The sequence below is a fragment of the Symphodus melops genome, assembly GCF_947650265.1.
Source record: "Symphodus melops genome assembly, chromosome: 1".
NCBI lineage: Eukaryota > Metazoa > Chordata > Actinopteri > Labriformes > Labridae > Symphodus > Symphodus melops.
In genome coordinates, this window is record NC_136691.1 from 15,294,147 (window position 1) to 15,306,922 (window position 12,776).

At 41.9% G+C, this 12,776-nt stretch overlaps 2 protein-coding genes across 2 annotated transcripts; one reads left to right on the forward strand and one right to left on the reverse strand.

Moving 5' to 3' along the window:
- Positions 1 to 458: 458 nt before the first annotated feature.
- Positions 459 to 7,467, forward strand: trmt6 (tRNA methyltransferase 6 non-catalytic subunit). The gene is made up of 12 exons (XM_079348419.1): positions 459 to 806; positions 1,104 to 1,231; positions 1,432 to 1,541; positions 1,973 to 2,064; positions 2,147 to 2,230; positions 2,329 to 2,453; positions 2,552 to 2,722; positions 2,873 to 3,027; positions 3,149 to 3,234; positions 3,944 to 4,046; positions 4,394 to 4,480; positions 6,812 to 7,467. Exons 1-12 carry the CDS (start codon positions 700 to 702, stop codon positions 6,971 to 6,973), a joined length of 1,410 nt encoding a protein of 469 aa, XP_079204545.1. The 5' UTR covers positions 459 to 699; the 3' UTR covers positions 6,974 to 7,467.
- Positions 7,365 to 12,060, reverse strand: chgb (chromogranin B). The gene is made up of 7 exons (XM_079348408.1): positions 11,907 to 12,060; positions 11,700 to 11,746; positions 11,500 to 11,590; positions 9,576 to 11,112; positions 9,256 to 9,355; positions 8,842 to 8,940; positions 7,365 to 7,897 (listed from the first exon to the last, which is right to left on the reverse strand). The coding sequence occupies exons 1-7, from the start codon at positions 11,950 to 11,952 to the stop codon at positions 7,817 to 7,819; spliced, it is 2,001 nt and encodes a 666-aa protein (XP_079204534.1). The 5' UTR covers positions 11,953 to 12,060; the 3' UTR covers positions 7,365 to 7,816.
- Between the last annotated feature and the right edge of the window lie 716 nt (positions 12,061 to 12,776).

Consider the following 12,776-nt stretch of genomic DNA (forward strand, 5'->3'; position numbering starts at 1 on the left):
GTTCAAAGTGATTGCTATGAGGACTTGCAGGGCAATAAATCAAATAACGTCTGTTGTTCTTTATGTTAAAGCTGTTCAGAAAAACAGCATTGCTATCATACAATGGTCAAAAATAAAAGGAAATGCATCACATACTACACAATATCCCCTTGCAGGTACTGGAATATCAAATACCTGTAAGGACCCAGTGTGTGTGAGTAAATTCACTTTCTCATAATCAGCTGAGAAATTAACAAAGTTGCTGTTTTGGACCCATTTTTCCTTAAAAAGTGATTTGTTCTAATGAAAATTATATTATTTGTGTGGAAATCAAGTAGCATTAAAGCTCCTAGATTGTAAAATTACCATTTAAGAAAACTTCCCTTATATCGATTATTCTTAAATCTACGTTTCAGCCTAGTCACCGCAATTCGCGTCTATTGGCTGGTGAGATCATCGATGCAGATTCTGGCCAATCACAATCAATTACGTTGTAGCGAAACGCGAGCGACAACATCTACCATCGTTTAGTCTTCCTGTGAGCTAAGGAAATGAAAGCTAACACGTGGGAATAGTCATTTGTGGTGTTTTGCTTTGACTTCAGGGTGATTTAGTGCCTTTTTTTTTAAACCGTGCCTTGACAGACAGAGACACCGTGTAATACTCCTCAGGTGACAGTCAGCTCTTAGTTTTCCGGTGAGCTGTTTCATCAGTGTTGTTATGGCGGATAACGGAGATGATGATTCTGCGTACAAAATCAAAGAGGGTGATTACGTTGTGTTGAAACGAGGAGATATCTTCAAAGCTGTACAAATTCAACCGAAAAAGTAAGTTGACTTACACATATTATCTGTCTCCACTGAAGCACGTATTTAATTTGTCTTAAATTATTGGGCTAAGCTACACCTGAAGTCACTCAAATAATATATGATAAAATATATGAAGAGATGCTGTTAACACGTCATCAACAAGCATCTTGGCACATATACTGAAGCGTGTTTATAACATGATCACACAACAGTGCTTTAAGATTTTTAGACCGCTCTAAAAAAAAGCTTTCCATTGAATATTATTGTTTTTTATGGATATTATTACACTGTTTGTTTTGTCTGTATCTCTCACAGAAAGGTGATTTTTGAGAAGCAGTGGTTCTTCTTGGATAATGCTGTGGGTAACTTGTACAGCACCACGTTTGAGATCGTGTCAGGAGCTCTGAAGCTGCAGAAGCCCAAAGACTCAGTGAGCTCTACCGGTGTGTAACCTGCTACAACACACACACACACACACACACACACACACACACACCTGTCTCATTCATGTTTGACACTTTTCATGCCCATATCTCTTCTGCTGTATGTGATCTACAACTTGTGTTTGTTTACGGGAGGCAGTTATGATAACGTGTGTGTGTGTGTGTGTGTGTGTGTGTGTGTGTGTGTGTGTGTTTCCCAGATGCAAAGGAGGTGGGCACAGATAACAGAAACATTGTAGATGATGGAAAATCTCAGAAACTGACCAGAGATGATATAGAAGCACTCAAAGAGCAAGGTCTGAAGGGCCAGGTACCAGTAACCTCACAATTACATACATACATGAGAATATATCATTCTACAGCCATATGCTGGATCTGCTTGTTGTTGTTATCAAAATCCATAAAGGTCAAAACAAACAATGGGAGAAGACTGCTTAAAAAAAAGTCTATGCAAATAACATAATTCACTCTTGAGAGTTATTACTGTAAATACTGCTTTTTTTTTATTGAATGAGTCCTTAAAAATGTCATTTGATTTGTTTTCAACAAATCAATAAAGATTTCCAGATGAAGTTTGGCTCTGGCAGGACAGGGAAATAGAATAGCGGAGACAAATCTGCCAATGATGCATTGTTTGGTTTTTGTCTTGTCATGGGGACCTTATCTTTTTAAATGGTGAGATAAAATGTTGGAAGTACAATTTGAGAGATTCTTGAGGCTGTATGTCCGTGTGCTCCGCAGGAAATCATTCAGCAGCTTATAGAGAACAGCTCAACATTCCGAGATAAGACGGAATATGCCCAGGATAAGTACATCAAGAAGAAAAAGAAGAAGTGAGCCACTTCTGATGACACATGCAAATCTGTTTCTGGATCAGATAGTGTTATCACCTGTTCCTGTCTTCTGTTCCTCCAGGTATGAAAACACTGTGACGATTCTTAAGCCGTCCTGTCGCATCCTGGCTATGATGTACCATGGCCGGGAACCAGGGAAGATCTGGTGAGTCAGCAGGTGGTTTGACAGAATGTGTGAGAAATGTCTTTTAGTGTGCAGAATGAGATGAATGTATGTGGGGGGTTTTTTTTCATGTGTTTCAGCCACCTGCGCTATGACACGCTCGCCCAGATGCTGACTCTGGCAAACATCCACGCTGGCAGTAAAGTGTTGGTGTTTGAGACATGTGCTGGCCTTGTGCTGGGAGCCGTCATGGAACGAATGGGGGGTCAGTCAGTCAGTCCCGTGAACTTGACCGAACAGATTTCTCTTCAGTCTGTACAGAGAATTTGTTTTCTCTATAAACAATATTTCCTTCTTATCCAGGGTATGGCTCAGTGATCCAAATGTACCCAGGAGGTGAGCCTCTCCGCGCTGGTGTGGAGAGCTTTGGCTTCCCGACACATTTCCACGATATGCTGCATGATTTCCCCATCTGCCGCGTCAACGCTCTGCTAACAGGAACTCTGCCCACTGCTGCCAAAGATCCGAGTGCTGGTAGGCCAAGAATTTTTCTAAAAGCAAACAAACTCCTGCTTAAAATGTTAGAATGTGATTTCTATGTTTTCCTTTTGGTTTTCATTCACTCTTCAGCAGTCCACTGATTAAGACTTTTTTTTTTCTCTCTCTCTCTCTGTAACACAACAGATTCAAAGTCTAACCTGGCTGCAGAGACGAAGAAAAACCAGCCTCAGGAAGAGCAGCAGGGGAGTCCAGAGGAGCAGAGCATGGAGACAAACAGTGCCGCTGCTGGAGTCGACGACAAGGAGAAAGACGAGCAGGAGAAACGTCGAGAAGCCAAAGTACGTCAAGTATTTACTAACCGCACCAAAATACATGGTTTTCATGTCCTCACACAAATATATTTGTATTATCAACATTGGATCTGAAAAGCACAGTGTTTGGCCTTTGTGGTTTTTGTAGGCTCAGGAAAGAAAGGTGAAGCAGGAGGAGAAATGGAAGAAGCTGGCATCCGTTGCTGCACTGCTGGAAGGCAGGAACGCTGACGGGTTGGTGTCAAAATGTTTTTGTTTGTTTGTTTCTGCTTCACTGATTTCGGAGTCTGTGCACTACTCTGCTCATTTCAGCATCTTCTCTCTTCTTCTTCTTCTTCCGCCTCTGTTTCATCAGTTCTGGATCACACCCGGTAATGAGTAACAGTGATTAAAAATCGACCTACGGGCATGGGGAAAAAAAGAAAAGAAAAAAAAAAGATTCCTGATGAAAGTATTGTTTAGTCTGTCAATGAAAGGCGTGATGAATAATGTTCCATCCTACGCGCTCACACTCGCATGAGCAGCTCACAAACCACGACACGGTGAACAGTGTGATTGCTCTGCAGTTTCCTGCCATATAAAATGAAGAGTTGGTTTTATAGCTTTGGTGCAAGGGTGTCATGCAAGCTAGAAGTATTGATCTTGTTAGCCTATTGACTTTCCTCAGAGTCGTCACCACACCATGGTAGCTAGAGCACAGTCTGTCACGCTGTCCTAAATCATCCTCTTTTACTGCCTCTCATCCAGCTACATAAAATAGGAAATGGTTGTCTATAATAAGTACTAAATCCATAAGCCTACAAAGCATAACTCAGAGAAAAGCCCTTATAAACAACATTTCTACACTGCCGACCTACTCGTATCCAATAATAAAGTGTGTGTTTTACAGTGTGTTCCGTAAAGGACAGGTTTGCTGGATCATGTGTTTGTTTCCTTCTTGCAGGTTGGTCATAGCCAGTCGCTTTCACCCGTGTCCAGTGTTAATGGGCCTGCTCAAGTTCCTCTCCCCCTCCCGCCCTTTTGTAGTGTACTCCCAATACAAAGAGGTAAGATCATCAGTGGTAGTTACCACACAGCAGCACTGTCAGTGTGTCACGATGAATGAGGATTATTAGCCCTCGGAGAAAGAGCCCTTTTCAGTTTTCCCCCCCCCCCCACAGCACACGTGTGGGATTTTTTTTTTTTATTGCTTTAAGGTTCATTGGGCAATGTTTTTATTACATTACTACAGCCAACATCCCTGGCACTGCCGAGGAGTTGAAATGCCTGCCATGTCCCAGAGCTCAACACACTCGGTTGAAAAGATCAGTGTGTGTGTGTGTCTGGACTCATTGACTCTGAAGGCTTCGTTTGAATGTGTCTGTGTTCTTCTCTCCCACCTTCACTTCTGCAGCCTCTGATCGAGTGCTACACAAAACTCAAGGAGCAAGGCGGTGCGATAAACATCAGCCTCACAGACACCTGGCTCAGACGCTATCAGGTAACATTTGAACTTGGCGCTGCATCACACGCTTTTGGTTGGACTTCTTTTACGGTATCCTCTAAAAAAGGATTGTTCACATCAATGAACGCACAATAGAATGAATGATCACCTCTGCAGTTACCTGGAGGTCAGTTCACTTTTTATGTCAGTCTTCTTCTGGTCATTTGTTTACTGGTTTAATTGCCAAAAGCCTTTCTGCCTTCGCACGCTTTCACCTTTCTCACACGTGGTGTTGTCAGATGCGTCATGCAGCTGTTCAAGCCAAAGTGTCCCAGCAAACTGCACACAGGGGTTACCAACTACATACAGTGAAGCATTTAAAGCATAGAAAGAGTCAGCAAAAAAAAAAGACTATTGAACGTGCACACAGTTCTGTATGCATGCTGTTAGGTGGGGGTTTCTGTGTGAAATGAACAAGGAGAACATTGTGGCACAGACTGTGGATCATCATAGGTTCATCTAGCCAAATGTGGTCAAACAACATAACAACATATTATACATTACAGACTATTGCTCACAAATGCTTGAACAAGACTTCCCAATGATTGACAACAGGCTTGACCAGAAACTTGCAGTCACTGACAGTCTTCTTTTAAACAGTGTTCCTTATATTCTGCTAGAAGGACGGGCCACACATTCTTCACTACTATCTCTGTATAAGGCATGAATGAAGAAGACAGTTGGCTCCAAACCAAATATAACCAAATATCACTCTGCTGCTATGATGATGATGATGATGAGATCTCTTACACATCGATTACAAACCTAAAAGAATTTCACTTAGATGCTGACACAATTAAAAGATAGATGCACAAATGTATCAAGATGAATAAATCCGTGAAAGTACGTACTAACAAATGCTAAAGGTCCTCTCCATACTTTAAGGATGAATAATTGGCAGTAGAGCTGCAGCTATCGAATATTTTAGTAATCGAGTATTCTATCGAATATCCCGTCGATTAATCGAGTAATCGAATAAATCATACTTTTGCTTAATTAAGGTTTAACTCGTCTTGGGTCGTCCCTACAAACCTGCTTCTTTGCAGTTACCATGGAAACGCCTGCTTGTTACAGCCAACCACCTCTGCTCTACAGCTGCTGATGATGCTCACCATATTACTGACAGGGTCCCAAATTCACTTTCTGATTCACTGGTCAAGGCGGCAGGTAGATGGAAAAATACAGGCCAAACACGTTTTAATGGCTGAAATAGCAAATACTGTTTTGTGTAGCCTACACATCTGTTACAGTACATTTAATTGAGAAAGCATTATGTTCTGTTGAATCAATCACAGAATCAATCATTATGTCAGATAAGGAAATTGAGAAACTTTAAATATATATTTGCTAAATTATTATTCCATAAACAAGTTCTGTCTTGATTTAGCTTTGAAGACATCAGACATTTCATGTAATCAGCCTGTTCATTATTAAAAGTGTGCGTATCTCTGTCTGCTCCTGCAGCGCGCTCACAGACTACAGAGACCAGAGACGCGTCTATGACAGACTGTGAGGACGTTGCTATCGTTATGTTAGCTGCAGACACGGAGAGAGTGAACGGAGAAAAGCCGACCGTTTGACCGGATCACGTGTTCCCGACTGGGTCGTATGGATCACGGATCAACTGTGTGCTGAAAAGTTAAAAGGGGCACGCCGCGCTCGCGTGTGCGTGTTAGCGCTGAAGTGTCTGTGTGTAAGAGAGAGGAGCAGGTAGCTGCAGCTACATTACACGTGTTTTATGCTCATACCATAAGTTTTGATGACGCAAAAAAAAAAGAATTTTTGTAATCCAATTATTCGAGGAATCGTTTCAGCTCTAATTGGCAGCTTTTTGCAAACGTTTTCCCTTAACCATTTAGAGCAATGATTTATATGTGGAATAATATACAGTGTGTATATATATATATATTTAACATCTTTGTATGCTTGCAGATCAATTAAGCTTAAATGTTTAGTAAGTAATTAGACATTAAATATTGTCGATAGTTTTGGTACATTTCGCTTCAAATAAAGCATTTTAATGAATGTGAAACGCTGAAAACGCTTATATACGCCCCACATTATTAGTTGAACTTTGTTGCAGATATTCCACATTCTTCTGCATCAGCTCTGTGTCTCAGGCCCTGAAGTATTATAACAGACTCCCACTTTTCTGCTCTCACTGGCCGCTCATGTTTCTTTTTTGTTTTCTACTTTTTTTAACTATAAGGTTAACAGCCTGAAAGCAGCTACATTGCATACTCAAATAGATCTTCCCCCTCATGAAAACAGTGTTATTTCCCCCAGCTCTTCTTGTAGGATTAATGTCTTCTGACTCTGTGTCTCTAGGTGTTGCCTAACAGGACACATCCTGTGCTGCTGATGAGCGGGGGTGGGGGCTACGTCCTCTCAGGAACAACAGCTGCCATGGAGCGCACCAAACCTGCAAGCTCCCAGCAAGCTGAGGAACCAGCGCACAAGAGACCAAAACTGACGGACACAGAAGGATAAACGCGTGAAGAATATTCAGAGGGCACATTGCAGGGTTTTTTTTTTTCCTCCAGCATAGACTTCTCTGATATAACAGATTTGATCTGACACATCTGGAATAGAGCAGACAGAGTGTCTGGTTTGCATTCATCAGCAAACTTTCTCCCGGCGTGTGTATACAGATCAGTGCAGACTGTAGGTAATGCTGGAGAGTTAAATGTAAGCCAGTCCAGGCTGTATGAGCTCAGTGTGAGTCTGTTTATAAGGAACTGTTGGGTTTATAGTATTTGGCAGGTTTATGTTTCATGCCTTACCAACAGGTAAGATATTTTTTTCAGTTAATGCTCTCCAGCTTCTTGGTTATCACTTTTTTTTTTTTTTTTTATGTTTCCATACAAAGTGCCATTTGTTATGAGTGTTGTGTGGGTTACATCTGTATCTGCACAGAATAAAAAGGCAGTCCAAGAGAGGATGATGTATGATCTTCTGTTTTCATCAAGAAATCTTTTCAGAGATTCGATTGGTCCCAGAATTTCTTTTATTGAGTGCAAACTGAACAAACTCTTCAGAAGACAATATTTAGAATCATTTGCTTCAGCTGTATATGATTTCAATAGATTCTCTTACATTTATATATATATGTATATACTGTATAAACATCAAAACCATTCCCATGCGGATTAATTTGATGACATCAAAATATCACAAAAACATTGAACAGGTTGATAAAATATTTTTAGCAAGGCTCCAGGGTTCTTTGTCTTATATATTTTTGTCTTTTTTTAACACTGTAAGAACACTAATATGGCGGACATACAGTTAGACAGCAGTATTTATCCACTGCCGATGAAATGAAACGCTGCATTACGATCTGTTGTCATGCAGCTTTGCGGCAATTTTCTGCAGCTCCATGTCCATCGTTGCGAGGTTTTCCAGCTCTTTCTCCTGAAAAACATGAAAATGTCAGCAACTCAACACTATCTGTCCACATTGGGCCTATTTCCCCAAAGCCTGCTCCCAACTTTGAGTAATGCTTAACAGATGATTTAGGTTAAACATTTCCATATTATCCCTCAAGTTGTGCTGCAGAATGCCTCCCCCTACTCTGATTAGTGTTTTTTTTCGTTTTGCTTCAAGGTATATTACAAGATAAGGAGGTCTCTGAAGGCTGTAGCTCTCATTTTACTTGGAAAATTATGATTTTGATTGCTCAATGTGGTGGTATTTGTAAAGTTCTTGGCGTGATTAGTGCGGGAGATATAAAAGACCAGCATGAAAAGTGCAAATATAAACAGGCTGAGAGAACAAGTAATGAAAGGGGTTCAAATAAAAAAAAGGGTGGGGGGGCAATAAAAATTACTTGTGTGTGCAGCAGAGTTGAGTAAAGGGTCAGCGCTCATAAATATACTGGTTGCATTTTCTCGGTATTCGGGAGATGCTCATGGGGGAAAGATCTTGATGTGCATTTGCACAGATGCATATTCACTGATGCTCTCTAGTTCTGAAGGCTAATCTCCTGACATGTCCAAAAGATTTCTATAATGAGCACGGCTGCTCCCCCCGAGTGACACGGACTGTTGGAGGCCCTGGATCTGCTTCATGGCCTTACAGGGTCAACTGAATATATATGTTTTCAAACACAAGCAAATGTGTTTTTACAGCATGTAAAGAGCTTTAACTTGTGAAATATATTTACAAATTAAAAGTTTTACCTGAATCCTGGTTTCTTACCTACAAAGTATCACATAACTGCAGCATTCATTTAAGGTAAAGATGTATTTCTATACTTGAGTTTTGTGGTCTAGTTAGAGATCTAACACAGTGAATACAACAGTTAACCCATCCTCACACGGTCTGTTATTTGTGCAGGGAGTGAGGGCAGTGTTTACCTCCTGTGCAGTGAGTTTCTGCTGCGTGCTTCTCTTTGCCTCCTCTTGGTTGGACAGCTGGTTGATCTTATAACTCAGCAGCTTGGCCAGTTCATTCATCTGAACAGATCAAAGGCAGAATCCGATTGTATGTAAAAAGTGTAAAATGTATCGGTCAAAATAGGTTTTCAAAATCTTCAGTTAATATTACAATAAAAATAGAATTGAAACTGGATGAAAGTTCAGTATGCTTTTTAGTGATCTATACACATCCATCCTAAAACTGTTAATTGGCTAAAAAAAAGTCCCGGATTTCTGGATTTCAAAAATATTTACCAAATCTACATGTTAAGTTTAATGTGTTAAGCCACAAACTACAGCTACAACATTTTGTGTGTGTGTGTGTGTGTGTGTGTGTGATTACACAATTCCTACTTTGTTTGAGGTGGCAGCGTGTTCATCTGAATCTCTTTTAAACCAAGCAGGATGGTAGTAGCTTCTGAAAATCCAGGGATTGCGCTTTTCTGCCAGATACCTGAAAAAACAGACTCAGTTACATCCTGTCCTAACCAACCTTTTTTCGCAGCACATGCAGCAAGCTCAAGCATTGTGGTTATTTCTGGTAAAAGCTTGGATCCCTGTCTATTGGACACATACATTTTTAAACTCTCAAGTTCTTTGTGCTGCAGGGTATACAGTATGAGTATCGGCAAACGGAATTAAAGAGCAGATATTTAAAGATATGATGAAAGTACCTCAGTGTGTCTTCCTCATCTTTTCCGTGTCTTTTGTCCAGTCCCCATGATTCCTGGCTGCGCTCTTCTTCTGGCTCCTCTCGTACTTCTTCAGATAGCTCTTCATCACGCTTGTGTCTCCTTTGATGGTGCCTTCCAGTCCTCCATTCTCTCTTATCCCTTCCAGTGTCAAAATCCCAATATTCCTGGCTGCGTTCCTCATCTGGCACTTCCCTGGCTTCTTCTGAAAGTTCTTCATCGCGTTTGTGTCTCCTCTGGTGAAACCTGCCGGCCTTCCATTCTCTCTTGTCTCTCCCAGTATCAAAATCCCAATATTCCTGGCTGCGCTCTTCTTCTGGCTCCTCCCGTGCTTCTTCAGATAGCTCTTCGTCACGTTTGTGTCTTCTTTGGTGGTGTCTACCGGCTCTCCAGTCTCTCTTGTCTAATCCCCAAGATTCCTGGCTGCTCTCTTCTTCTGGCTCCTCCCGTGCTTCCTCGGAAAGTTCTTCATCACGTTTGTGTCTTCTTTGATGGTGTCTACCGGCTCTCCAGTCTCTCTTGTCTAATCCCCAAGATTCCTGGCTACGCTCCTCTTCTGGCTCCTCTTGTGCTTCCTCTGCAAGTTCCTCATCACGTTTGTGTCTCCTCTGGTGGTGTCTACCGGCTCTCCAGTCTCTCTTGTCTAATCCCCAAGATTCCTGGCTACGCTCCTCTTCCGGCTCCTCCCGTGCTTCTTCAGATAGCTCTTCATCACGTTTGTGTCTCCTCTGGTGGTGTCTACCGGCTCTCCAGTCTCTCTTGTCTAATCCCCAAGATTCCTGGCTGCGCTCTTCTTCAGGTTCTTCTCTGGCTTCCTCTGAGAGTTCCTCATCGCGTTTGTGTCTCCTCTGGTGGTACCTGCCAGCCCTCCAGTCCCTCTTATCTAGACCCCATGATTCCTGGCTGCGTTCTCCATCATCCTCCCCCTCGTCTCCCCGTTTGCTTTGCTTCTTGTAGTAGTAGCGACGAAGTGGCCTCCATTTACGCTTGTCTCTCTCCTCCTCATCTTCATCACCGTGTCTTTTGTCTACATCCCAGGACTCTTGGCTGCGTTCCTCCTCTGGCTCCTCCCTTTCATCTCCGACAGGTTCCTCGTCTCGTTTGTGTTTCCTCTGGTGGTGTCTTCCAGGCCTCCAGTTCCTCTTCTCTTTGTCTTCGCCTTCTTCTTCTTCATCTTCCGATCGCTTTTCCAAACCCCAACTCTCCTGACTGCGCTCCCCGTCATCCTCTTCTTCTTCCCCTCGTTTGTGTTTCCTCTGGTGGTGCCTCCCGGGCCTCCAGCCGCTCCTCTTCTCCCGTTCTGGTTCTTCTTCTTCTGCATTATCGTGTCTCTTCTCCTTCTCGTCACCAAAGCTCCAGGATTCTTGGCTCCGCTCATCTTCGGGGGTTTCTCTTTTCTCGTCCATGGTTTTTAGGAGAGCCTCGATTTCTTTCACATCGGCTCCTTTCTCCCCAGGAACCTCAGGTTGACCTTTGACATCCTCGGCAGTCTTCTTGTCCAGTGGTGCATGTTTAACCCCTGTGACAGAACACAGAAATTATCAAAGATGCTATAATGATTCATAATATATAGTTCTTAAAGACAACCTATGATGGAGTTTCTGATTGAATATAGCTTTTACTCTGTTTGTTTAAAGTTTTATTATTAAGTGTTTATTTTTAGCTAAGATAAAATTTGAGAAGTAAAGGTGTCTCTATGAAGAGGAGACATAAAAATGAAAATGATCCCATTATCTCCAGGCTCCTTATTTTACGAGCTCGCTGCCAAACATTACATTTCTTTAAATGTGTGAATCAGCTAGAATCTGCATGACCTGACAGCTCAGAATCCACAATATCCCCAATTTATAGATTTAGCCTGTTTATGGTCTCCATGCCAGTGAAAAAATCTGCTCGTGTTATTAACCTGCTTGGATGATGTCTTTGCAGTCCTGATCCAGCTGGGAGTCCGGCTTGGAGAGAGCTTTGGAAAGGACTTCGACCAGGCATCGTGTTACCTGAAATAAACACAAGACCTAAATATGTATACATCGCCTTTTGTTGCTTTCAATTCCTGCACATCTGTTGTTTTAAAACTTGATATTAAACGGCATAAAAAAAGCATACCACATCTTCTCTTTGTCCCTCTTTTCCAACTGGAAGCGCTAGGTTTTCTGTAAGAGAAAGAAAAGTATAATTCAGTAAAATGGCACGACGAGACATATCGCATTAATAAAAGTGAAAGAGCAGTCGGTGTCTCTGTCCATGGTGCTGAACTGCGCTTTCAAACTTAAAACACTCTGCAAGAAGAAAACTACGACTTCTTCAACCTACCTGTCAAGAGACCAACAACCGCGGCAAAAACAAAAACAAATCTCATCTTGGCAAGATCAGCTGTAAATCCGAGTGGAAAGTGCGAAAAGCACCGACTCCCGTCCACTGTGTAGCGGCGCGAGAGAGGTGCGCTGACTAGGGCGCGTGCTGCTCTGAAGGCTGGAGCCGAGGAGCGCCTCTAATAAAGCGAGGAGTGGGCACGAGGCGCGTGGGAGGAGGGCTTTAGGCTCTGTTCATGTCATGACTCATTAAACCTGCGAAGAGGGTGTCCTGAGTGAGTTTTTGATGCATCCACAATGTCGACATTTTGCAGAAAGCAAATTAGTAATATGGTTAGTGTCACGGTTCATTCAGGTGATAATTTAATAGAATTAACAGACCAGTGGGAGGGGTGTTTGTTTTAAATGCCATGAAGTGCCTGAGGACGGGACGGAGGATGTAGATGCAGGGGTGGACTAAGCATCACGAAGCTGCTTTTAAGTGTTTTTTAATTGATTAAAAAGTTTTATTCCGCTCAGCATGTGTTTTTGATGCTGCTGTTTATGTCTCACAATAATTATCAGATTAGATAAATGTATTAATACCCCACAGGCGAATTCTCCTACAGCATATCAGAGAAAAGAAAAGTAAATACACACATCACAGGATCAAAGAAAATACAGGCTACAATGGAAGGATAAAAAAATGAAAAAATAAATAAATATAGATACATAAATATAGATATATCTTCTGGTAAAGGCTAGTTTCCTCATAGCTGTGTTTATTGCAGCTTTGCTGTTTTCTTTGGTATTATATTGGATACTCATTCAATATCTTGTGCCCTATATAGTTTTTCCTTCTAGAAGAGGCTTCCCCCTGTCACTGGCAGGA